Genomic DNA, 27,099 nt, shown 5'->3' on the forward strand with positions numbered 1-27,099 from the left:
CCACAAACTAAATTTGACGAGAAGTACCTACACAAAATTATTGTATTTCAAATGAGTTATTGAAATCACCTTAAAATTTTTGAGATAGATTAATTTGATACCTAAACACTAATCAAAACTCAGTAGTATAAGCAAAGTACAGCTTTTACATTATTAGTATGAATACGGAAGCTACTTTTTTAATTCAATGACTTGTAATTACAAACTCAAATGATTACATTCAGAGGAGCCAATGAACTACGAAATAAAGCTAGAATATTCTCAAAAGTTTTTATTCACATTCCAATAATCTTAGACTCAAAATGAAAATTAAAAGTATGAAAAAAAAAAGAATCAGACAGTGCCAATGACATTCTGGTCCAAGCTGCAAGAGGTGACAGTCACGTGTGCATGAAGTGATGTTGCTTCTGTGAATGTTTCTTTTTCTGATGAAGGCTATGGCTGAAAGCTAATGTGTGGGTGTCTTTGCTTGTCTGCAACTTAAATGTGTCATCTTTATGGTAAGTAGCAATCTATATTTTCCTTACATTGTTAAACAGTTTAATGACTATGCTAACAGTGCCCACTATACAAAAATTATATACTAAACTAAGATCATTGACATCAGTCTCAAGTAATGTGAGAGAATAATTTTTGTTTACACACTACTTCAGCTGTAAAATTCAATTATGCATGCAATAGCATCAGCCCCAATCCAAAAGCTCTAGCTGCCCACCCACTTCCACAAGTCCCCAGAAATGAAATGAAAAAAAAAAAAAAATATTTTTATAGCTCGTGCCACTGATCCTAGCAAGTTTTGTCACCTCCACAAAACTGGTACTTGCAAACCACACCCCTGTGTCACTCTAGTCACTCCTACACCTCTCTGGATAATCTGCGATGCTAGACTACTGTTTCAGTGTTTGGGAGCTTTATCAAGTACATTTGGCAACATACACTGATTTCAGATATGCACTGCCAGGATCATCACAACATGTTGGTATACTCCAAGTGAAAGTGTAACAGAGAGAATTTAAATGGCTCTCTTTTGAAGAAAGGTAACATTGTTTTGTAGAAAACTTGTTGGGTAAATTTCAAGACCTTGTATTCAAGTCAGGATGTGCGACAGTGATGCCTCCACCATATATCTGTTTAGGTTGTGCCATATGTTGGACAGAAAATTCTAATATTAGTATAGCGTCCCCACTGGCACCCACTGTACATAGGCTTGCAGTGTATATACAGGATCTAGTCACATTACGTGACCACTGCCTATGCTCAACATCAATGTGCAATTACCACTCACAGATGGCAGCTGACAGCACTAACAGTTGAGGGCATATGAAATGCTAAGAGAAGCATTACGGAAGGACAGCTATGCCCAACACCAATTCCTTTTACGGATTTCAACTTGATGGCCAAGAAAGCTACTTATGATGATTCGAACTGTGACTGGCATATATCACAGCACTATATAGGCAGCCACCTTCTGGCCATACAACCAAACATCTCTTCTTGCCCATGGTTCACCTTGGTGAAGCTTAGTAGACATCATGTGACCTCTCTTCTGCGTGAGGTGGGGACAAGGGTTTTATCCCACCCACCTACTCCGATTGAAAACCATGCCTTCTGGACACTGATCAGGACACAATGGTGGTGGCGGATCTGAACCACATATTGGTGTGTACCAAGTACTCGGCCGAATGGGTGGTCTGGTACAAAAAATTAGTTGTGAGTGGTTAGCCCGTCCATATGAGTGTAACTCCCCTACTTCACCAGTTTGATATCTATAGTTGTTACTTGTCCGTGAACTGTTTACAAGAAGCCAATAACCAACTTTGACCTATATGTTGAGTCGATCTTGCCCTCCCATGCAACCAACCAGGTTTGAAAACTGGGATGTCTGTTGTGTTTTCACTTTGTGTAAGAACCTATCTGTGTAAACTATGCTGTCGTCTAGCTTTCAGTTATAAGTTTCTCCTCTGGAACAAACCTGGTTCACACTCTGGGTCACAATTTTGTGTTTTTTAATTTATTTAATGAACTTATCTTTGTACATCACACTCTTATCATTGTTCTTTTGTGGAAATTACACTAATGTTATCTTGACAATGTAGTAACTACTGCTGGCTGTTCTGTTTTCTTTTTTTAGCATTTTTATTTTACATTAAGAACTTACGTTTGTTCATCAAACTCTTTTTATTGTTCTACTGCGAAAACTACAGTTATGTAAATAGGCACTTTTGTCACTACTGCTGGCTGTATGAGCTTTGCTGCACAAAGCTAAAAATAGATAAATGAAAAGAATGTGTTGGGGGGATGTGGATAACAGTACAGTCATTGCCATAATGTGGAAAAGGAGTGATTTGCCTGATTTCCAAAATGACATGATCACTGGCTTTTGGGTCAACGGCTAAGTTTGCGAACTGTTCACATGCCACCACGGTTGAAGTATACCATGCATTGCAAAATGGCATTATCTCACATTGGCGCCGAGGCAACTGTAGTGCACTACGGGCCATAGACGACGGGGTGAGCGACAGCTGCAGAGATGTATGCAGACAAATAGACATGCAACCGGTGAGAAACTGACGCCCCAGATGAACCAAGGGCTACTACCAACGGTGTCTCCTTAATGATCACTCAGCGAATGTTGCTGCATATGGGGGCCTCTGTAGCAGACAAGTGGTTCATGCAACCTTGTGGACTGCTGTTCATTGGTGACGAAGGTTGGAAATTGCATGTCTATACTGCAACTAGTAGTCCACTGAGTGACAACAGCTGCCCTTTACAGTGATGACTCATGATTTATGCTCCATCGGACAGATGACTGTTGGCATGACAATGTGAAATGCGTAACAGCAAACACCCTACAACAATAGTCGGAAGGGTCCTGACTGGAGAAGGGAGCATTATGCCTGAGGAATGTTTTTGTGGATTACCTGGGTGATTTCTTGATTCTGTTAGACACACAGGACCGGCACAAGTATACACCTATCCTTGGGGACCATTCCCACCATTGTGTGCAGTTTGTTCTTCCTCTGAATGATGGCATCCATCAGCAGCACAATGCAAATGTCACACAGCTCTCAGTTTACGTGAATAGATCGAAGAGCTCCAGGTTGAGTTTGCTGTATCCCCCTGGCCACCATACTTCCTGGATGTGTACTTCCTGGATTTAAACGCAGTTGGGAATCTGTGAGACCATCTTGATCAGGCTGTTCACACCTTGAATCCTCTACTGAGAATTTTAGTGTAGCTGGCCATGGCACTGAAGTCCGTATGGCTCCACATCCCTGTCAGTACCTCCCAAACCTCATTGACACACTTCCTGCAGGACTTGCAGCAGTCCGCACTGCAAACTGGGATTATTCAGGCCTTTGACATGTGGCCACATTAATCTGACTAGACAGTGGTAGAGGATGTGGAGTGCGTGCAAATGGTAGTATATAGTGTGTCACTGTGTCGAGTAAAGCCAGAAAATGGCATCCTGATTCTAAGAGAGTTACCCTCACTATCCACTAAACAGCCTCTGCGTCATGTACCTCTGTGGAACAAACTGTGAAAAACTTAGGTATGGAAATAGCCGACATTTGCAATGCTTTCACTCACGCGTTTTACCCAGTAAACGACTCCCGGAAGCAGTCACGTGTAACACAAAATCACCAAAGCAGTTCTGCCAATGCGTATTAGTGCCTACGTGTAGTTGCAGGCAGTTTTTCACTGAAATCGGAACGGTCAGAAAGCAATGCTGTTTAGCTGCATCATTCCCTTGACGGGCCTTTATGCTCTGTCTCCAAAGCGTACGCACCTCTTGGTCCTCTGCGACTTTTACGAGCGGCCCCTTGTCCCCTGAGTGTCGCAAATCTACCGGCTAAAGGGCCCAGCAGGCTAAATTAATCGCTGCGGAAGGACTGTAGGCTGAATTCCACAGTTTGCCACGGCTTTCATCATGCTTGCCGGCCAGGGTGGCCGAGCGGTTCTAGACGCTACAGTCTGGGACTGCGCGACTGCTATGGTCACAGGTTCGAATCCTGCCTCGGGAATGGCTGTGTGTGATGTCCTTAGGTTAGTTAGGTTTAAGTATTTCTAAGTTCTAGGGGACTGATGACCTTAGATGTTAGGTCCCATAGTGCTCAGAGCCATTTTTTTCATCCTGCTTGCTGAAACGAGCATTTCAAACTTCTTTTAAAAAACTTCGAAAGCGAATGGGAGCCCTTTGCCGACGTAATTGCCAGCTATCAAGTGATACATATTTTCTTTCCTAGCGTTTATCCCGCCGTACACTGTCCACTGTTTTCACGATTTATCAAATTTATTTTATTTGTACTTTCTGGCCAAAGTCTCTTCTTTCGCCATAGTCGCCAGTTTCCCTAAAGGAAGGAAGTCATGTACGTCATCTGTCTGTTTCATGTGTTATTGTATTTTGAACTTACCGTGTACGTACACTCTAAGACAAAAAAAGTCTTCTTTTCATAGCAGCATCCCTTTGGTTATCATCTGCTGCACTTTTGCAGCACAGCGATACGTCGACGATATTCTAGGCCCAATTTTGTTGCCCTGGGCTTACATTTCAGCAAGATAATGCCTGCCCGCACAAGGCGAGAGTTTCTACTGCTTTTCATCGTGCTTGCCAAACCGTAACTTGTCCAGCAAGGTCGCCGGATCTCTTACCACTCGAGAGCACTTTTAGCCTTATGGTTCAAATGGTTGAAATGGCTCTGAGCACTATGGGACTTAACATCTGAGGTCATCAGTCCCCTAGAACTTAGAACTACTTAAACCTAACTAACCTAACGACATCACACACATCCATGCCCGAGGCAGGATTCGAACCTGCGACCGTAGCGGTCGCGCGGTTCCAGACTGTAGCGCCCAGAACCGCTCGGCCACACCGGCCGGCTAGCCTTATGGGCAGGGCCCTCCAACCAACTCGGGATTTTCACGATCCAACGCACCAATTGGACAGAATTTGGCACGATATTTCTCAGGAGGATATTCAGCAACTCTACCAGTCAATGCCAAGCCAAATAATTGCTTGCATAAGGGCCAGAGGTGGACCAACACGATGTTAACTTGTTCAGTTTATGAAGTTCTCTCTCTTGAACAAATCATCCATTTTTCTGAAATTGTAATCATTTGTTTGTACATGTACATCACATCTACCGATATCCGTCTCATTCGGATAGTTCCAAAAACTGCACTCAGACTGGCCTGTGCACAAGATCAATGGCCTTGACCCGCAGGACGCATACGATCCAGGTCTGGTTCACCTCTATGCCTTGCAAGCTAGCTCGCTGTGCTTTTCAGATGTACAAGGAGGTAAGGAAAAAGGAAGGGTGGAGTTTTATGTACCATCGGCGCAAAACACTACTGGCTATGGCCTTCTTGAAGGAACCATCCTAGAAGTCGTGTGAATTGATTTGGAGAGGCCACGGAAATTCTAAATCAGGATTCTGACAAGGATTTGAAACTTGTGTCGAATACAAATTTTAAATTTTTACCTACGAACAGTGGATGGCACTACGGAAAGTGAATAGAGCAGCGAGGAAGATGTTAGCCACAGTTCTTTCAGCTGTGACAGAGGATATCAAGAAACTACAATACTACTGGAGCGTTCGATGTCCTCTGGCTGTTGTTGACCAACAAACATACTATCTCTCTTAGCAACAGAAGGCATAGAAGAGTATAAATCCCTTTACGAATTTATATCAGAGGTAAAAAGTAGGGACATAGGAAAAGCGATTTTTTACATTATAATACTGGAGATAAATAGGTATGTTCTGTGTTATCAGCACTTCTTTCCTATTTCTTAGATATTTTACTTAATTTCAGGTTAAATGAATGTAATTTATAATTGCCCTTTTTTTTAACGCTTCAGGCTGTTGCACACAAAGTGAAGCAGTGATCTCTCCAAAGACCGTCTTGAACGCCACCGTGCTTTGCCCGGCATGACACGCTCGAAGAGCCGTGCGTGTTAAAGCGCCGCTTCCAGGCGGGGAGATGCACCAGCCCTCGGTCGAATCCGCCTGGCGAGTTAACGACGAGTGTCGGAGTGCTGTCCACAGTTTTTTGGCGGTTTCCCACTCCCCACTAGGTGAATACCAAGCTTGTGAGGAGTACGCGGGAGAGGAGTAACGGGGTGGCAACGGGGAGGGCATCCCAGCCCTAATACACTCCTGGAAATGGAAAAAAGAACACATTGACACCGATGTGTCAGACCCACCATACTTGCTCCGGACACTGCGAGAGGGCTGTACAAGCAATGATCACACGCACGGCCCAGCGAACACACCAGGAACCGCGGTGTTGGCCGTCGAATGGCGCTAGCTGCGCAGCATTTGTGCACCGCCGCCGTCAGTGTCAGCCAGTTTGCCGTGGCATACGGAGTTCCATCGCAGTCTTTAACACTGGTAGCATGCCGCGACAGCGTGGACGTGAACCGTATGTGCAGTTGACGGACTTTGAGCGAGGGCGTATAGTGGGTATGCGGGAGGCCGGGTGGACGTACCGCCGAATTGCTCAACACGTGGGGCGTGAGGTCTCCACAGTACATCGATGCTGTCGCCAGTGGTCGACGGAAGGTGCACGTGCCCGTCGACCTGGGACCGGACCGCAGCGACGCACGGAGGCACGCCAAGACCGTAGGATCCTACGCAGTGCCGTAAGGGACCGCACCGCCACTTCCCAGCAAATTAGGGACACTGTTGCTCCTGGGGTATCGGCGAGGACCATTCGCAACCGTCTCCATGAAGCTGGGCTATGGTCCCGCACACCGTTTGGCCGTCTTCCGCTCACGCCCCAACATCGTGCAGCCCGCCTCCAGTGGTGTCGCGACAGGCGTGAATGGAGGGACGAATGGAGACGTGTCGTCTTCAGCGATGAGAGTCGCTTCTGCCTTGGTGCCAATGATGGTCGTATGCGTGTTTGGCGCCGTGCAGGTGAGCGCCACAATCAGGACTGCATACGACCGAGGCACACAGGGCCAACACCCGGCATCATGGTGTGGGGAGCGATCTCCTACACTGGCCGTACACCACTGGTGATCGTCGAGGGGACACTGAATAGTGCACGGTACATCCAAACCGTCATCGAACCCATCGTTCTACCATTCCTAGACCTGCAAGGGAACTTGCTGTTCCAACAGGACAATGCACGTCCGCATGTATCTCGTGCCACCCAACGTGCTCTAGAAGGTGTAAGTCAACTACGCTGGATAGCAAGATCTCCGGATCTGTCCCCCATTGAGCATGTTTGGGACTGGATGAAGCGTCGTCTCACGCGGTCTGCACGTCCAGCACGAACGCTGGTCCAACTGAGGCGCCAGGTGGAAATGGCATGGCAAGCCGTTCCACAGGACTACATCCAGCATCTCTACGATCGTCTCCATGGGAGAATAGCAGCCTGCATTGCTGCGAAAGATGGATATACACTGTACTAGTGCCAACATTGTGCATGCTCTGTTGCTTGTGTCTATGTGCCTGTGGTTCTGTCAGTGTGATCATGTGATGTATCTGACCCCAGGAATGTGTCAATAAAGTTTCCCCTTCCTGGGACAATGAATTCACGGTGTTCTTATTTCAATTTCCAGGAGTGTATTATTAACGATGCCAAATACTTTCATAACAATCCCAACTCTTCGCCGATGCGGGACAAAGGCATAAGAAAAAGAAAAAGAAGAAGTGCTGTACTAGGTATGGCCCTGTTGGTGGAGGTATGCCGTTACTTTGCTCAGAACTTTGAACTGACTTACTCACCTACAAACGTGGACTATGAACCACGGCGCAAGTCGGCTAGGACTGACTGGGGATCGAACCCAAGACCTTCGAATTTGTAGTTTGGCACTTTACCACCGAACCACATAGTGGGTGTTCGGAAATTCCTATTACAAACTTCTACGACTTGTAGAGGAAAGTGAGTACATGGTATTTTGAATAGGGACCCACGTCTGGAAACGTACCGTTTCCGTTCTAGGACGGTTTCAATTCAAGTTGTTGTCTCATCCACTTATGCTTAAGGAATTGAATTAAGCGTGATGTAGTACAGTTATTAGGTAACAGTTCAAAAGGAAACATAACGAAACATTAATTTATAACTTATAAGTACGTTTGTTTGCATTAACACTTAAACAGTACAAGCTTAAATTATTCCAAAACAAAAAATAACTCAGCATACTGCAAGGAACAGAACGTAATGTTTAAATGTTAATACAAACAAGTGTTCTTAAATGATAAATGAACGTTTCGTTATGTTTTCTTTCGAATGTTATGTAGTAACCGTACTGCGTCAAGCCTAATTGAATTCCTCAAGCAGAGGTGGATGAGTTCAACACGTGAACTGGAACCTTCGAAGAACGGAAACGGTACATTTCCGCACATGGAAACTTTCCTATTCAAAATATTATGTACTCACTCCCCTATCCAAGTCCTAGAAGATTGTAACGGGAATTCCCGAACGCCCAGTATTAAAAAAAAAAAAAATCGTTCTGAGGCTGGCAGTACGGGTGATGTTCAGAAGGCATTAATAAATTTAAATAATATGTCATCTGCTATTGCTTAAAAAGTGCTAGCTCAGAAACTGATCGAGTAGATTGTTTACAGCGAATGTTTAAAGAAACAGCTTTGCGAAAAAACTGGAAATTTCACGTGAAAGTTTTCATTGAATGATTTTTTTCGATTTTCGTGAAGGTCTACGTTAACGAGAATGCCTCAAACCGCTTCGTTCAACTTTTTGGTAGTCAACAACTTTCAAAAAATGTTTGCAATTAGTCGACCGAAATGGACTGTATAATTGAAGAGGATCGGTATGTGAGATACAGGTATCAGTCTGATCGAGTACAGTATAAAATTCTATTCTGCCTCAACACTTAAAGGTAAAAGGCAAGTCTGTGACGCAAACCAGTGACCAGCCTATTATTGGCCTACTGGAGGTAGATTATAGTCTTTCTTCGCTGCGGCACTAGTAGGGAGAGGAAGGCGGGCACATCTCCCCAGTCGCCGTTCACACCTGGGAAAGATAACATCCCTGGTGCTAATATTACAGCAGGCTGGCTGGACTTGGGGCTACCCTGAAGGGCCTGGAACGGGGAAAAGGTCCAGTCCCAACTGCGTTTGAACCTGGGACCTCTAGACACGCTTGGCGGACGCGCAGGAATTTATCTGCGAAAATGATCTCTTGCCGATCGATTCCACACCATTAGACCGAAGGTCAAAAACTGGATTGTGGCAGATGTAACGCAACGGTCAAAATGTTGACCGAGAAAATTTTAAATACGTATACAACATCGTAACAGGAGACGAAACTAGGGCATATCCGTACGACCTGGAAACTAAGCATCATTCAAATGTTTGGGTACTTTCAGATGAATAGAAACTAACAGAAGCGGTTCGTCCGTGAAGAACTTACAAGAAAATAATCGTTTGTTTCCTTGGCTATGCTGAACCAGTAAACCGCAACTTCGAATCTTTAGAGAACAGAACTCCCATGTATGAAACGTCATATCTCTCTAACTATGTGTCGTACAATGACATAATTTTGCAGGGACATTCAGTTCTGCATGTGGATTCTGCTTGCAAAATGTGTTGCAAGTAGAGATAGAAGTAAAGAAGTACAAAATTAAAATGTTATGCCTTACGCTGCAGTTTTACTGAATGAACAGCGGAAGTGTAGTAAGTGTCAGCGAGAAAAGTTTCATAGATGTATCAAGTCATGCATAAAGAGTGTTGGAAGTCGCAAAGTGCTGTCGATCTCAGATACTGTATCAATATAGTCTCGGTAATTTGTGCGTAATGAGTTACGTTGCCTCATGATGTTTGCACAGTCAATTGTAATACTCGATTTACTCTGTTAAATCTTTAACATACTCTTATAGCTCTTAATGAGTAGATTGTAACATCATTTGAAATTTTTGAATTCGGTCGATACTGTATGGATTATTGAAAATCAAATTTTTGTTGTCCCTGGAAGCACATAGGCCACCTGCAAGCGGGACCGTGCCGGGGTTAGTCGTGTTAAGTTACGAGTATTGTTTCAGATGATCAAAGAACAGTTAAGGCTTAATGGTATACAATAATTTGTTTGCCACAAGGCATTGGATAAAACAGGAAAAACAACCGGAAATGGCGCCTTATTATTCTTTATAACATACCAGCTGCCACACAAGTCAAACAATTTATTATATGACGAAAAAAATATCGAATTAATGTGTCATTGCCCATATTCACCTGATTTAAAGCTTATCGACGTTTCGGTTTCCTTATATGAAACAAAAAAATTCTAAGACAGCGATTTTCATCGCCCCCAAGAAGCTATTGAATGCTTCAAACATCACGTTTTTGAGGTAACAACATCACAGTGGAATCAAGTTTTGCGGAAATTGGGATGAACACAAGAGAACAGGTGTTAGTATTAAGGTCGAATATTTTGACAGGCTATAGATATACACTGTCTGGCAAAAAACTGAAGCACCCAGAGGACATCGTCGGATGTCAGTGTAAATTATTACACATACGCACCATCGGCTGACATGTAAATGATAGAGCTGCAATCTTCTGTGCAAGGTAGAACGGCCACCAGGTGACAATAGCGTTGTTCGTGTTTAGTGTTGTTACCAGGCCTGGTAAGATACGTAAGGGACGTGAACAGTATCGGGTGCTGAGTGTCACTGTATAGGACACGGAGTTGCCGCGTACTCGTGTGATACAGCGTTATAAGCATCAGTTTGAAATTGACCTCATTGGCCGGCCGGTGTGGCCGAGCGGTTCTGGGCGCTACAGTCCGGAACCGCGCGACCGCTACGGTCGCAGGTTCGAATCCTGCCTCGGGCATGGATGTGTGTGATGTCCTTAGGTTAGTTAGGTTTAAGTAGTTCTAAGTTCTGGAGGACTGATGACCAGAAGTTAAGTCCCATAGTGGTCAGAGCCATTTGAACCATTTTTGTTTTTGACCTCATTGTGGGTCTCCATTTGGTCGGCTGGTTGAATCGTGCAATATCTAGATTTCTGGGGTGTTCGACTGTGACAGTGGCCGGCGTTGGACTGCTTGGGAACATGAGAGCAGGTATTCTCGTCCTCGAGGATCGAATCGAACACTACAAGGCAGAATCGGCGTATTGTACATCAAGAACATAGTAACCCGTTCATATCTGCACCTGCCATCCGAGATCAAGTAAAAGACTCCTTGCAACACTCTGTGTCATCCCGCACCATTCGTCGGAGACTGGCAGCAGCCAGGCTAGGGAATTGCCGTACCGAGTGTAGGCTGCCGTTAACACCTCTACATGAACGACTGCGTTTGGAGTAGTGCTACGACCGGCTAATGTGGACTGCTGATATATGGTGTCGCACTGTGTTCAGTGATGAATCGCGTATCTGCACTACTCCGGATGACCACTGCTGCCCAGTATGGCAGCGATCTGGGGAAGGTAACATTCTTCCCGTGTTTCGGAGAAGCACAGCAATGATGTTGCTGACGTCGTGTTGTGAGGAGCCCGCGGGTATTTCAGGTCACGGTTGGTACAGACTGAGGGAACTCTAGCAGCCCAATGGTACGTCAGGGACATTTAGCATCCTCATGTATTATTATCCCTCATGCGAGAATATCGTTATGCCATTTTTCAATAGAGCAATGCGCGTCCACACTCGGTACGTGTGTCTACGAACTGTCTGCATGATGCTGAGGTGCTCTTATGGCCAGCAAGATTCCCCAGATCTGCCCCAGACAGAAAATGTGCGGGATCAGATTGGACATCAATGCCGTCCCAGTGGCAGTAGGCAGAATATCAAAGACCAGTTACGACAGTTCGCCTCAGGAGAAGATAAACCGGCTGTTCCAACGGAATCAGTGCTTGCATCCAAGCCAGAGGTGTTGCAACGTCGTACTGATAAGTGAACTCATATTGCCAAGGTTTTTGCAAATGTGATTCGATTTTGTACTCACTGAACTAGCATTACATACACTCTCAACTCGTAGAGTTTCGTTTCGTTTTCTCCTTCCCTCCTGGGTGCTTCAGTTTTTTTGTCATGTAGAGTATTTGTTCCATTAAATGGTTTTATTTTAAATATTTTTGTAAAAACTCTTAAGTGCGACTTCAGTTGCCAAGCTACGGTGATGCCAAGATGGAGGTGATCAGACGATTAATTCGTCGAACAGTTGTTCAGAAACGTAATAACAAACTGTAATCACAGATTCCGCGATCAGGCCCAAACGAACCATTCCCTTCACTGAGTTTGTGGACAAAGGTAATAAGAGCCATGTGCATTGTGAGCAGTAGTGGAAGAGCAGCTTACTAATTTTTCCACTCCCAGGATGCCACTGGATGATAAGAGGTGGCGAAGACCCTATGTTGTTCTGGCCTTCAGTCCGAAGACAAGTTTGATACAGCTCCCTGCGCTAGCCTATCCTGTACTACGAGTTTCTTCACCTCTGCGTAATTACAGCACCTTGTATCCATTTTAATTTGCCTACTCTTTTCAAGCATTTGTCTTCCTCTAGAACTTTACCCCTTACACTTGTCTCCATTAGCAAATTGGCGTTTCCTTAGTGCTAGTATATGTCCTGTCCCTTCTTTTAGTCAGATTGTGCTATAAATTTTTCCCCAGTTCGTTTCATTCCTCCTCATTCGTTATTTGATGTAATCTTCAGCATTCATCTGTAGCACCACATTTTGTGTTTTGTCGTCGTCGTTGACCGTGAATGCACATTTCTGTTCGTTTGTAGGTTTAGCTTTCGACAGCCTGGGAACGAAAAGAAATTAGGATACGTATAGATACTGACTGTGATAAACATTGATTCTATGTGTCGTCTACCACTTTCCTTAAATCGACGCTGAGCGGCACACAACTTCATTGTTGTTTGAAACTCTTTTGGAAAGACTCCCTCTGACTTAGCACCTTGTAATGAAAAATATTCCAATTGATAAAAAGTACCTTCCTTATCTCAATAAATTTGCACATTAACTCGATATGAATAATCATCACAAACTCTCGCTAAACTTTTATTTTCACCAAAGTTAGGCTGACAGAGTTCAACATCACTTTAATTACTCCACTCAAAACAATTACCAACGTAAGATACAAAAATTATGATAATAATCTCACGAAGAAAATGGGGTCGTTGCTGTGAGGGACGCTGGCCTTGGTCGAAACTGGTAGAACGGTTTGTACAAACATTGCGTTGGCGATTTGAGGTGACGAGTGTCACCGACAATTTCGTCAGATTACAATTTCGAAATATTCTATTCTCTTCTTGTCTGTGCTGTTTATTGTCCACGTTTCACTCCTGTACAGAGCACATAGCAAACAAATACCTCCAGAAAAAATACGTTGTAAATGACTCGCTCATCTGTCAACGCAACGTAGGCCTAAAATCGGATACACGAAAGTAATGTACGGTGCTAGAGAGCTACTAATGTCGCGGAGAAACGTAATCGTCTTCCGGTGTTTACTTGAAAGCACTGCGTTCCACTCGGCTAAGTTCAATGAAAGCTAACGTGATTGTTGCAAAGAAGTGAGTCGCCTGGAAGACTGTAAGCGTCTTCCCAAGAGTGGTTGCCGGCTCGAGCGACGCGCAATCCGATTACAAACTCTTCGGTCGAGCCATTCTCTCTGGCTGGAACTCGAAGTGCTGGAAGCTCCAGACGAGACTTCTTAAACTTAACTTTGCCCGGAAAACAAGTCTGTCACTCTGCTGTCACTTTCTCTCCTGTCTTCCGAAAAGACGGCAGTAACTAGTCGCATGATTTTATTTTGTGTATAAAGGCGCGCACAAGAGTCTGGAAAAAGTACGCAGTCGGTGACGAATTATGGTGGCAAAATCCATATCCGTACGGATTATAGAAGTGTGTGTGTGTGTTCCACATCCCCTCCTAAATCACTAGACCGATATCAACTAAACTTGATACATGTGTACCTTAATGTCAGGTGACAATCGCATTGCGGTAAAGAACCACGTATCAAAGGGCTGGGGGTGAAAAGGAAGAGTAGCATACAAAGCGTCAATTCCCAAACTTTATTCGTGCAGTATTAGAGAATGAGACCGCTTGGCGACTTGCAACAAACTTTAAAAATACGAGGTTTGGAACTTTAATAGTGGCAGCTATTTATTTACAGCACGTACAAAATAGATACGTGTTTCAAAGTTTTACTGACCTTCAAAGTAGTCACCAGCATTGTGTATAACCCGTTGCCAGCGATATGGAAGTCGTAGGATACTCTTAGCAGTTCCAGTTGTGTTGACAGTTCGAGTGGCGCGGTCTATTGCCCGACGAATTTGTAGCAGTTCTAAAGCGAATGCCGTGAAGTGTTTCCTTCAGTTTAGAAATCGAGTTGAACTCATGAGGGCTTCAGTCATGGGAGTGCAGTAGGTGGTATAGCACTTAGCAGCCCCATCAGTCATACAAATCAGTAACAGCTTGTACTGTACGTGCTTGAGCATTGCCCTGAAAAATGATGGTCAGGTCCTGCAGAAAGTGTCATCACTTCTGTCTCTAAGCTGGTCGTAGGTTGCCTTCCAAAAATGAACAGCATAGAGACAGAAGTGATGACACTTTCTGCAGGACCTGACCATCATTTTGCTGGACATGCTTGTCACATGGCATGTTATTTTGTTGAATAATGCCACTGCCGTCGGGAAAAATGATCGTCATGAAGGGGTGTTCGTGGTCTGCAACCAGTGTACGAAGTTTCTTGGCCACCATGGTGCCTTGCAAGAGCTCCACTGGACCTATGGATGCCCTAGTGCAGGGCTTCCCTACCTTTTCACCTGGCGGACCCCTTCTTCAGCCGAAAATCCATGGCGGACCCCCTAATCAGTCAAGAGTACAGTAACTTCAAATTTCAGAGCGAAACCCATGGGAACTGAAAGCTTCTTAATGTAGGTGCCATGTTCCCAAAGACCCCCCCCCTCCCCCCCCCCCCGAAGTATCAATAGTCTTTGGTTTAGAGATGAATGAAAACAACTTGAAATTAACGATCCAATTTGAATTCCCACTATATCCAGACACTTACTAGTGGATTTACTCTCTTTGTTCAACACACTATAGCCTGATTAAAATTACTTGGTAATTGAAATTTCACGCGATGGAGCTTTCCCCCTCTAAGAGCAATCAACGTCACGTCCAAACTGTTCGCTGTTGACAAGCTGTTGCTTATGGTCTGTTCACTTCCACTATTTGGCTACTGTTGTGTAAGGAGTATGCATATTTCGTAACAGTCGTGTGTGTGTGTGTGTGTGTGTGTGTGTGTGTGTGTGTGTTTGTGGTTTTTCGCGAAATCCGAAGAAAAATGTTCAGATGTATGTAAAGTTTTCCTTTGGTCGCCCTCCCTCCTCACTCATTTCAACTGGAAACTTCCCTTGTTGTGAAGGCGATGGAAAAACTGCAGCCTTCTTCAATGATCATGAGTACAGCCACCGATCCATGTTAGAAGTAATAAACTGGTCAAAAATCGACTTATGAAACAGGTAGTGCACTGACGAGGGAAGTTTTTAACTTTTAATGATGCCTGGAGCCGCATACGTGCCAGCGAGCGCTGTGACTGGTCGACAAAGCTCGCTCCGCGCATGCGTAAAAGGTTTCAGCGCATCTAGCGCCGTGAGCCAGTGCACAAACGACCCCTGTATTGTTGCTAAACAGTCGATCAGAGAAGCCGCATTCTCCAGCACTAAACTGTGTATACGTTCCCACTTAGGAACCGCAATCGCTGCTTGGGGATACGACCTGAAGTAAAAGTACACATGTTTTCCACACGAAAAAAAATAGTGATGAATTTAATTTTCACATTTTATTCAATAACTTTACTCATTATTTTACACGATTTGGTGAAAGATGGCCGCGGACCCCCTAGAAAGAGCCGGCGGACCCCTAAGGGGTCCGCAGACCACAGGTTGGGAAGCCCTGCCCTAGTGAATGGTCCACAGAATGTAACGGAGCCGCCGCCAGCTTGTCTCCATAGCGTAAAACAAGTGTCAAGGAGCTGTTCCCCTGGAAGACGACGGATTCACGCCCCTCCCACTGGTTTGATGAAGAAGGTATCGAGATTCATCAGACCATGCAACGCTCTGCCACTACACCAACGTCCAACGCCGATGGTCACGTGCCCATTCCAGTTGTAGATGTCGAAAAATGGTTCAAATGGCTCTGAGCACTATGGGACTTAACTTCTGAGGTCATCAGTCCCCTAGAACTTAGAACTACTTAAACCTAACTAACCTAAGGACAGCACACACATCCATGCCCGAGGCAGGATTCGAACCTGCGACCGTAGCGATCGCGCGGTTCCAGACTGTAGCGCCTAGAACCGCTCGGCCACCTCGGCCGGCCTGTAGATGTCGATGTCGTGGTGTTAACATTGGCACACGCATGTGTCGTCGGCTGATGAGGTCCACTGTTAGGAGTGCACTGTGTGTTCAGACACCTAAGTACTCTGCCCAGCATTTAAGTCTGATGTTAGTTCTGCCACAGTCACCAGTCTGCCCATCCTACAATGTTCGACATCTGTAATGAGGGGTGGTCGCCCGACCCCACGATGTCTGGACGTGGTTTCACCTTGGTTGCAGTACGTGTTGAAGACAATCAACGCAGCGCTCTTCACACATCCAATAAGCCGTGCAGTTTCCGAAATGCTCGTACAGAGCCTCTGGGCCATCACAATCTGCCCTCAGTCAAACTCAGATCACGCTCCTTCCCCATTCTACACACGGACAGCACGCTCACTGATACTGCATGCACCGTGTGCCTGTGTCTGACTAGCAGACACTTCTCGCCAGGTGACGCTGCTATTGCCTGGGCGGGTTTATATCGATAGTAGGTCGGTGGCCATAATGTTCTGGCTGATCAGTGTAGCCGCCGAATGGCATCCTGCAATCGATTGTCCCAAACATCTTGTGGCTTTTTTTGGAATTCGGAAACGGTTCTTGCAGGCCCTGGAGAACATGTAAGTTCCCGCTTCATCATGTCCCAGACGTGTTCAACTGTAGAGATTTGGTGATCTTGTTGGCCAGGGCAGTTGTTATGCGACACAGAGCACGTTACGTCGTTGCTGCAGTCGTATGTGAACGTGCATTGTTATGCTGAAAAAGCACATCACCTTCCCGTCGAAAAAATGGCAATAGCATGGGGATGACAGCATATGCAATATAATGGGCACTGGTTACTTTCTTCTCCACAAAAATCAAACGTGACCGCAAGTTGTAACTGTTGGCCTCCCACACCGTGAAACCTGGAACGGGAGCTGTGTGTTGTGGGCGAATGCATTCTGGAATAGGGAGCTCACCAGCCTAATACCATACATATGTACGTCCACTTTTCGCGTACGGACAATATCTACTTTTTTTTCTTAAAGGATATCATATTCGCCGTTGACTGTAGAAATTATTTACGTCACAGTTACAATTTCGGCTTTTGTGCCATTTTCAGCTGGCACTGCCAAAGTTTTTGCTTCAGCAAATGTCAGACTTTTCCTCTCACATGTATAAACGTCAGCGGCAAAAATAAGCCTTTTCTGTAGCAATACGGTAAGATCAGACGTGTGCAAAGCTCTAAACATTTTAAAATAATGTAAATTACGTGAAATGTTACCAATATTAACATCCTTCACAAAAATCGCTACAAATCAATGTTCTAACATACTGGTTAGATGTATTTTTGACGATGGCTGTATACATGCCAGAGGATTTCAAAGTCCGACATGTGACGAAGCAAAATATTTTGCAGTACCACTTCAAAATGGCCCAAAGACTAAAAGTGCAGTTGTGAAATAAATAATTTCGACAGACAACGGCGAATACGACGTCCTTTAAGAAATTCTTCGTGATTGTGCACCCCGACCACGAAAAGTTAAGAATCTACTCTCATCACAGTAGATAACAGATCGCCATTCCACTCTCCAGTCAACTCTTTGACGACACCTGAGTAGCCTTGATTGGCGGTGTCGCGGTGTCAGTGGTTGCCTGGCCAGATTAACAGGTGTTCTTAGTCCTTCTGCAAGCAGGCGGTTCCCAATGCTCACTGACGACACAGCGGGTGCAGCATGTGCCCAGACTTCGTCCCTGGATGTGATCGGTCGACCACTGCTGCTCGCACAATGTAGCAGCCGGCTGGGGTGGCCGAGCGGTTCTAGGCGCTACAGTCTGGAACCGCGCGACCGCTACGGCGCAGGTTCGAATCCTGCCTCGAGCATGGATGTGTGTAATGTCCTCAGGTTGGTTAGGTTTACGTAGTTCTAGGTTCTAGGGGTCTGAAGTCCCATAGTGCTCAGAGCCATTTGAACCATTTGAACAATGCAGCAATCTTGACGTGCGTCTGTTCTACGTGTACGTCCAGACCAAGGTTTGTGGGAATGTTCCACAGATCTCTGTAGAAATTGGCGACACAGCACCGATACACTGCGTCCAACATATGCAGCAGTCCGATGATATGTTCGTCCAGCTTACCGCAGGCCCACAATGCGACCGCGTTCAAATGCCGCAGCAGTTCAACAGGAGTATGTCCTCGTCGGATGGCGTGGTTGTACTCTAGAGTGAATATTGCAAACACTTTTCATCCCTAAACGCAGCACAGTTACTGCCTTCAGAGTCAAAACAGAGGGACGCACTGACAGGTTTCCTGACCGCCTTCTGATATCCGCTAACCGTGACAAATGAATCACTAACAGTAAAACTTCTCAGTACCCACATATTGTACTCTGGTGCCACAGAACATAGACCTTGAGGGTGTTGTTTTATTTTTTTCGGGCAGTGTACATTTCATGTCTCCACAAGCTGTGATGTGGCGTGTGGCGGAGAGTGTACAGAGCACATGAATAATTTTTCGTAGTTCCATTCGCGTATTATAGTTGGCCAGGAAGCTTGTCTAGATCCCTCCATATACGCTGGTTTTTTTTCTTATCTTACCTTAAATGTCATTAGGCAGGTTGAAAGTTGAGAGACGTAATATTTTTATTATATTGGGAAGGTAGCCTCTCGGAACTGAGAGGCTAAGCGCAGAGCATGAAATCCCACGTATATGGTAAAAATGAGTTTTTTGGGTGTTTGGATAACTCATTTCTTAATTAGTGTTAAAACCTGTAGTAAGTGGTTTATAGCACGTGATATCTCCCATCAACTGTGCAAACTTGCTAATTTAAAGTATCCACATGCAATACTGATTTACGTTGTTAAAAATCAACTTTGTGCTGAAACAAGTATAAAAAATTAATATTTTTAAGTTTCAATATTTTATAGTTATCTTGAGGATGTCGAAGGCATATTTAACTGAAAAAATTAGTGAGAGTACAACATTGTCTGACATAAAATATTTCTGGTAATTTTTTAAAACTTTAATCTTGGGTAGGCATTAGGCACCTCAATTATGGGACTACAGCCCATCGCCATTAACAATGAAGAGTGTGTCCCTCGATTTCATTAAGTATTTTGTGACGCTGTCAAACTGATAGGGCAAATACACTAAGACCTGCGCATCTCTTACAGTCCTCGTGTCTCTTACGTTAGTCGAAACTGATAGGGTATCAGCCGCACTCGTGATGCGCTTGAGAGAGATTTTTGGTAGCGAACTTTATCGGGGCTGAATTATATTTCGCAGAGTGCTCTCTGCCTGTCCCACGACTAGACTTCTGTCGCCGTATAATCTTTAGCCGCTCCAAACAGATACTCTCAGATACTTGACCTACTGACTGATTCCAGAGACTGATAGCCAAACATGTAATCAAACAATGTGGCTTCTTTCCGTTTATTTATACGCACTGCACTTACGTTTACTTACGTTGAGAATCAGCTGGATGTCTTAGCGCTAACAGCTGATCCTGTTCAAGTCTTCCTGCATTCCCTTACAACTTAACAACGTCAGCTGCCCCCCACCAAATCCCTCTTCTGTATGCAAGTTCGTCGTTTGCGGAAAGCTCAGAGTGTTATTGGATGCCGCCCCGTTTCTGTTGACATTCATTGCTCACAAAATAATAGTAATAAATAGTGAGTACAGTGAATAGCGCTTAACTCCGTCGCTGACAGGCAATGACAGCTACCGCCTGGATGTTAACATCGACACTACAGCACAAACTAAATAAATTAAACTTTTGACGTAACTTGCCAAATGACTACAACCCAAGGTGATACATTAAAGTGTATCCAGTCATCTTGTCATTGTGAAGGAATCTTCAGTGCCGAGCATCAAGTACGAATCTGTGAACCTCTCCATGGCTCATCAGAAGATGAGCCTGACAAGACTTAAGAAGTTACAATGCTTGACAAAAAAAGTGAAGCACCCAGAAGACATGCTCGGATGTCACTGCAACTCCTTACGTGTACACTCCATTGACCTGTATGTAAGTGATCAGCGTTGCAGTTCTCCGTGACAGGTAGAACGATCACCAGAGTGCGTTAGTGTTGATGTCGACTGATTACTGTAAAGCACACGGAAATGCCGCCCTATCGTGTGAGACAGTGTTACCAGCACTTGAGAAAGTTCGAAAGGGGCCCCATTGCGAGTCTTCATTTAGTCGATTGGTCGAATCGTGCAATTTCAAGATCTGTGGGAATTTGGATACGACAACGCTCCGTTGTTGGACTGCATGGTAAAGTGATGGCAAGTATACTTGTCGCCAAAGAAGCCACTTGAATTGCGCGTCAAAAGCGTTCTCTCAAATAATGTCTTTGCCGCTAAATCACATCACAAAGTCGCAGCACGGAGCTACTGAGATAGCCCAGAGACAAGCTTTGACTGTTCCAGAGCAGCTCAGAGAGCTATAGCTTCTCAGATTTTGTCAAGTTCACTGTGCACTATCTATGGATATTATTGTCTTTATTAATAATCATCGTACATCATTGGCGTTCTCTTTTCTATCATCATCTCCAAGTTGTACATCTCCTCTACGTACTCCTCTGTGTTTAATAACAATGCATTGTTATATCATCAATCAAAGCACAATTCTCACACTTATCATGTCCCTTTATCAAAAAATACAGACATTCCGAGGGACTAAACTTCCTCCTGCCATGTGAGACTCTTGAATATGACAACAGGCTGTTAGTTTTCTCATAATGGGGTCCACAGCCTCAATGTATTTTCTGAAGGTCAAAAACGTTTTTCCACCAAAGGCCCTTTACTGTACTGCGGCATGATCGACTTTTACTTCGACATTTATTTTGTATTACTAGCCAGTTTTAGCCCGGGGCCATCTTCAAATACGTCTACATCTTCATCTACGCGATTACTCTGCTATTCACTATAAAGTGCCTGGCAGAGGGTTCAATGAACCACCTTGAAGCTGTCTTTCTGCCGTTCCATTCTCGAAAGGCGCGCGGGAAAAACGAGCACTTACATTTTTTTTGTGCGAGCCCTGATTTCTCTTATTTTATCGTTATGATCATTTCTCCCTATGTAGGTGGGTGCCAGCAGAATGGTTTCACAATCGGAGGAGAAAACTGGTGATTGGAATTTCATGAGAAATTCCCGTCGCAATGAAAAACGCCTCTGTTTTAATGATTGCCACTCCAGTGCACGTATCATGTCTGTGGCACTATCTCCCCTATTTCTCGATAGTACAACGATGACGTGTGTGTCATCATATCTAAAATAATTCTTGTTGTGCAGCAACCGAAACTTGTTCCCACACACGTCTTATTTTCTTCAATTTTTTTCTTTTTTTAAAGGTACCTGCTAGAACGACTGTGGCTACACACACCATGCAGTGCGCAATACGAAGAAATCTGGCGATGTCATTCTTTATGTGCAGTATATCAAGATGACAAAGGCAATATGTCAGAAACACAGTAATTAAAAAGGTACTATTACGAACACTAACAACAAACACAACAACCATCAAATTAATTTCCTTTGATAAGAATTCAAGGAAAATACGCTCGAAACCAAAATCTGTTGGTTATTATCGCCACGAGATGTGATTAAGTCTCATCCTGGCCAGCTCATATCATTGTACCTTTAAACTTTTTACACGATACTTTTGAAAATCCTGTCTTACGAAATTGTATTTTACTTACAACGACGTCAAAGATTTGAGCCCCAAGAATGCGTCCGCTGCTATCTTGCTGATCTGGTTCTTGCTGAGGTCTCTGAAAACAGAAAAAATATCAGGTCAGTCCCCAGAATTCAAGGCAGCCACACTTCGCAATTGGCGGCATGGTCTGCATTTTCTAATACAAAGCCGAATGCTACTCGTGAAAGGAAACGCACAAACATAAAAACACTTCCGAGACTCAGTGTGCGTCTGTGAGAAGAAGGAGAAGTTTCGATGATGAAACAATTTTTATACAGTTTTTGGGTTTATCACATATATGCGGGAGAGTTACCAACAGTGAGAGATCTATAAACGACGGAGAAAAATTTGGAGAAAAGTAGTTGTCACTTCTAGTGATATACCACGCCTATTGTGAACCTCTAGCGATGCTACACAGAACCTAGGTTGAGTGCACGAGAATAAGCCTTCTGACACACACACCACACACACAAACACACACACACACACACACACACACACACACACACACACACACACACACACACACACATCCACACACAACCACATTATAGTGAATTTTAACTAACCAAACGATCATCATGGTGACATTCACAAACAATGCTCCATTCTTTTTAGCGATTTAACTTCAGTGTGGCAAACGTGATTAAAAATATAAATATGATTAGATGCTATAGCTGCTAAAATGTGAATGCAGACAGATCAGAATGGATTTTATTGTCACTTCGATTGCATCTGTTTGGTTGACTAAATAAGACTATATATTTTTGTTTCAGATACCAAACTTTAAGAAAAATCAATTGTGCAGTAAGAACATTTAATAGTGCGCTACATATGGTATAAGAACATAAAAAAAGGAACTTACTTTTCATTACATTGCTTATATTACCTGAAATTCACGCAGTCGCTTTGTCTACGTAGATTAAACTGTGGTCTTGTTTTGCAGCTAGAATGGCTGTGAACGTGATTTTGAAACGAGAATGGACGAAGTCTAAGCACAGACCATCTTGAAAGGTGCTCATTCTATTGTAATTTCGTATAGGAGACAGACTTAGTGCGAGAGGGTTTAATGTCTGTGGAAGTAATGAAAAACTCTGTGGAAATAGAGACGTGCAGTAAACCGAACAATTGCTTTCCAATAAAAAGGAATTCAGCTAAGAGAAATGCCTCGCGGTAAAATTTACGGTCGAGTTTCTTCCGTGGTTCGCAGCGTTTCTGCGGCGTAACATTATGTCCGAAGAGATAGGAATGACAAAGCTTCCTCCAATCACACACTCGTATTCTGTAAGCAAATTTGCGTGAGGTAGTGCTATAACATCACATGTACAGAAAGTTTTCCGCCATTATTGCGCTTGACTAGAGCTGGTGCTGTTTATTGACAATTAACATGTTACGACCGCGTTTCTAAGGTCACTTTCTGGAGACATAAAGAGCGGAAGAGCCGTTATTTCACACCACGTTATGTCAAAAAAGCAATAACCGGTGCTTTTCATGGCAACATCAAAGGTTTCCCTTTCGTCGCGGCGTCCAAACAATAAGAGAAGTTATCCAAAGACGTAATTTCGTAGAAGTGGGCAGACCGCCAGTTTCCGAGCGGCTGGAGGGAAAACAAACAGCTCGCATCCATCGTGTGAGTGGCATCTGCGCTGCCCGTCTGTGGAGTCGGGAAGCGCGAACTGCGCCCATCAGTCTAGCCGTAGACAGTTCTCGGAAGTCAAGCAAAGCGGCATCAGGCAGTTTCACGTTCACAGAGAAAGAACATAATCCGTCTAAAGCGCTCGGTGTGCCTCTTTTGGCGAATGTTGTTAGTGTATTTACGGCGACATCTGGTGGAAAACAAAAGACTGCAACTGACGGATTATGTGTCTCAGACGATGGTGGTAGTACGCTGTCACAACATCAAAGATAGCGAGTTTGTGCTTTTAAGAAGCGTTTTAGAAGTTAATAAGCAACAATTAGCAAACACGAGAAATAAGGACAAAACAATGCACGCGCACTCTTGTTCGATCGAACGTTAATAGGCGGTAAGGAAGAGAAAAAAATGCGGAGGTAAAATCTTCAGATATGTTAGGCCTCATCTTATACCTCTCCAAACTTTTCCAAAACTCAGCCACCCGGGACACCAGAAGACTGCTGAAGAAAATCCCAGCTTAGGGGACGGAACGTCGAGTTTTGCAAAAGTTTAAAGTAGAATATTAAATGGAGTAAACAAGGTTTCACCTTCAACGGCAACGGCCACGGAATACTGCAGACTTATAAAAAATATTAAGCTAAAATAATCAGTACTTAAAATGGTCCTTTCTCGAAAAAGAGTGGAACATTGAGCTTTAACGTTCCGTGAACATTGTCATTGGAGACGGAGCACAAGGTACGAACGGTCAAGGATGGAGAAGGAAATCGGCAGTATTCTTTATAACAGAAAAGTTCCGTAATTTGTTTTAAACACTCGGTGAAAATCACAGAAAATTTAAATCTGGACGCAGTACGCGAGGGTGTGAACCCAGTTCCTCTAACCACTACTACACGCCACTCGGTTTTCTATCTCAAAAAGATCTATAGCTACGCTACGCTATAGATCTTTTGGTTATGTACGCTGAAAATGAAGTAAAACAGAAGCACGCACACGCACTTTAGCCGAGCATGCAGCCTAGTGATGCAAACATGCAATGGACTGGTTAACTACTTTTCTGGGACAATCATATTGCCTGAAAGTGGTTACTAGATAAATCGAGACCAATTACGTGAGTATTGCCTGGTAAGTTTCATCCACTACTGGCCATTAAAATTGCTACACCACGAAGATGACGTGCTACAGACGCGAAATTTAACCGACAGGAAGAAGATGCTGTGATATGCAAATGATTTGCTTTTCAGAGCATTCGCACAAGATTGGCGCCGGTGGCGACACCTACAACGTGCTGACATGATGAAAGTTTCCAACCGATTTCTCATACACAAACAGCAGTTGACCGGCGTTGGCTGGTGAAACGTTGTTGTGATGCCTCGTGTAAGGAGGAGAAATGCGTACCATCACGTTTCCGACTTTGATAAAGGTCGGATTGTAGCCTATCACGATTGCGGTTTATCGTATCGCGACATTGTGGCTCACGTTGGTCGAGGTCCAATGACTGTTAGCACAATATGGAATCGGTGGGTTCAGGAGGGTAATACGGAACGCCGTGCTGGATCCCAACGGCCTCGTATCACTAGCAGTCGAGATGACAGGCATCTTATCCGCATGGCTGTAACGGATCGTGCAGCCACGTCTCGATCCCTGTGTCAGCAGATAGGGACGTTTGCAAGACAACAACCATCTGCACGAACAGTTCGACGCCGTTTGTAGTAGCATGGACTATCGGCTCGGAGACCATGGCTGCGGTTACCCTTGACGCTGCATCACAGACAGGAGCACCTGCGATGGTGCACGAATCGCAAAACGTCATTTTTTCTGATGAATCCAGGTTCTGTTTACAGCTTCATGATGGTCGCATCCGTGTTTGTGAAGACACTGAACGTATGAAATTGCCGTACTCCCCGGACCTAAGCCCTATACAGCACGTCTGGGATGTTCTCGGCAAACGTGTTTCTCAACGAACACCCTTTCCTCGAACCCTGCAAGACTGAAAATAACCTTGAGAGAGGATTGGGACAATCTTGAATAGTGTGGTATCCAGCATGAGCAACACGTGCAAAACGTGCATTAGTGCCCGAGGAGGGCATATTCCTTACTGAGAGTCCGGTATCGATCTTTATATTAAGAGTATGACCTATGTCAAACATGAACGTTACTTTATGTCTGTTACTCTGTTCCCTGATGTGGTAAAATCTGCCCCATTTTTCGTTATTAATACACCACTCCGCCTCTATTAAATATATATTGTGTGTCAAGTCGTCCATCATTGCCAGTGACTATTCCTGTCCAAAAAAGACTGTTTCTTAGCAACTGTCTAGCAGTTTACTTGTTCGACTGTTTTCCTTCAGTTATTACGAAAAGCTATTGTATGCTAAACTGTGACAGTCTAGAGATGTGGAGCCGAGCGTTGAAGGAAAGATATACTGGTTAGGAGAAGGGCTGGTTTATGGAGAGGGTTACTTGACCCTGAGGGCGCCGCTGACGGCGAGCCTCCAGGACTGAGGACACGCCTAATTGCCGATACGTGGCAGCCGGATCGGGTTGCGGGGGAGCACGCAGGCTGTCATTAGCCGGACGTGGATCACGGAAAGCCCATCTGCGCCCCGCGGCAATAACTCAGCGGTCAGCGACGCCCCTCGCCGCGCCTGGCCGACGTAGCATCTCGGGAACCGTCGGCCGCTCTACCCTCGCCCAGACAAATCGAGCGCTGTTCCGCGCGTCTGTGCTAACCACTGAGAGCTGAGGGGCGGTAGCGCACTGCCCGATCCACGCCAACGGTTCGCTGTTGAAGAACCTCTATACTCGGTGCTGTGAAGAGCCAGTAAGCATTTCGGAAAGTCCTTTTGTAGACCAACTCGAATGAAATATTCCATGTAACATGTGTCCAAATGTTATTGGGTTGGGTTGGGTTGTTTGGGGAAGGGGACCCGACAGCGAGGTCATCGGTCTCATCGGATTAGGGAAGGACGGGGAAGGAAGTCGGCCTTGCCCATTCAAAGGAACCATCCCGGCATTTGCCTGGAGCGATTTAGGGAAATCGCGGAAAACCTGAATCAGGATGGCCAAACGCGGGATTGAACCGTCGTCCTCCCGAATGCGAGTCCAATGTTATTGGTTTTCGAGATACACTGAAGAGCCAAAGAAACTGGTACATCTGTGTGTGTGTGAATTCCCAAGGGACCAAACTGCTGAGGTCATCGGTCCCTAGGTATACCTGTCTAATATCACGTAGGGAACCCGCGGGCACGCAAAGGGCCGCAACACCACGTAGCATGGAGTCGACTAATGTCTTGAGGTAGTGCTGGAGGTAACTGACACCAGCAAACCTCCATGCCTGCCCATAAATCCGTAAGAGTACGAGGGGATGAAGATCTCTTCTGAGCAGCACGTTGCAAGGTATCCCAGATATGCTCAATAATGTTCACGTCTGGGGAGTTTGGTGGCCACAGGGTGCGTTTAAACTCACAAGAGTGTTCCTGGAACCACTCTGTGGCATTACTG

The 27,099-nt window shown here is 44.7% G+C and overlaps 1 protein-coding gene across 1 annotated transcript in view; it reads right to left on the reverse strand.

Annotated features, from left to right (window-relative positions):
- LOC124794967 (protein slit-like) overlaps positions 1–27,099 on the reverse strand; it is an 807,859-nt gene that overhangs the window by 51,062 nt on the left and 729,698 nt on the right. Inside the window, 1 exon segment of the mRNA XM_047258696.1 lies at positions 21,970–22,041. Coding sequence (XP_047114652.1) covers positions 21,970–22,041 — 72 coding nt within the window.

Source organism: Schistocerca piceifrons, chromosome 4, assembly GCF_021461385.2.
Source record: "Schistocerca piceifrons isolate TAMUIC-IGC-003096 chromosome 4, iqSchPice1.1, whole genome shotgun sequence".
Classification (NCBI taxonomy): Eukaryota; Metazoa; Arthropoda; class Insecta; order Orthoptera; family Acrididae; genus Schistocerca; species Schistocerca piceifrons.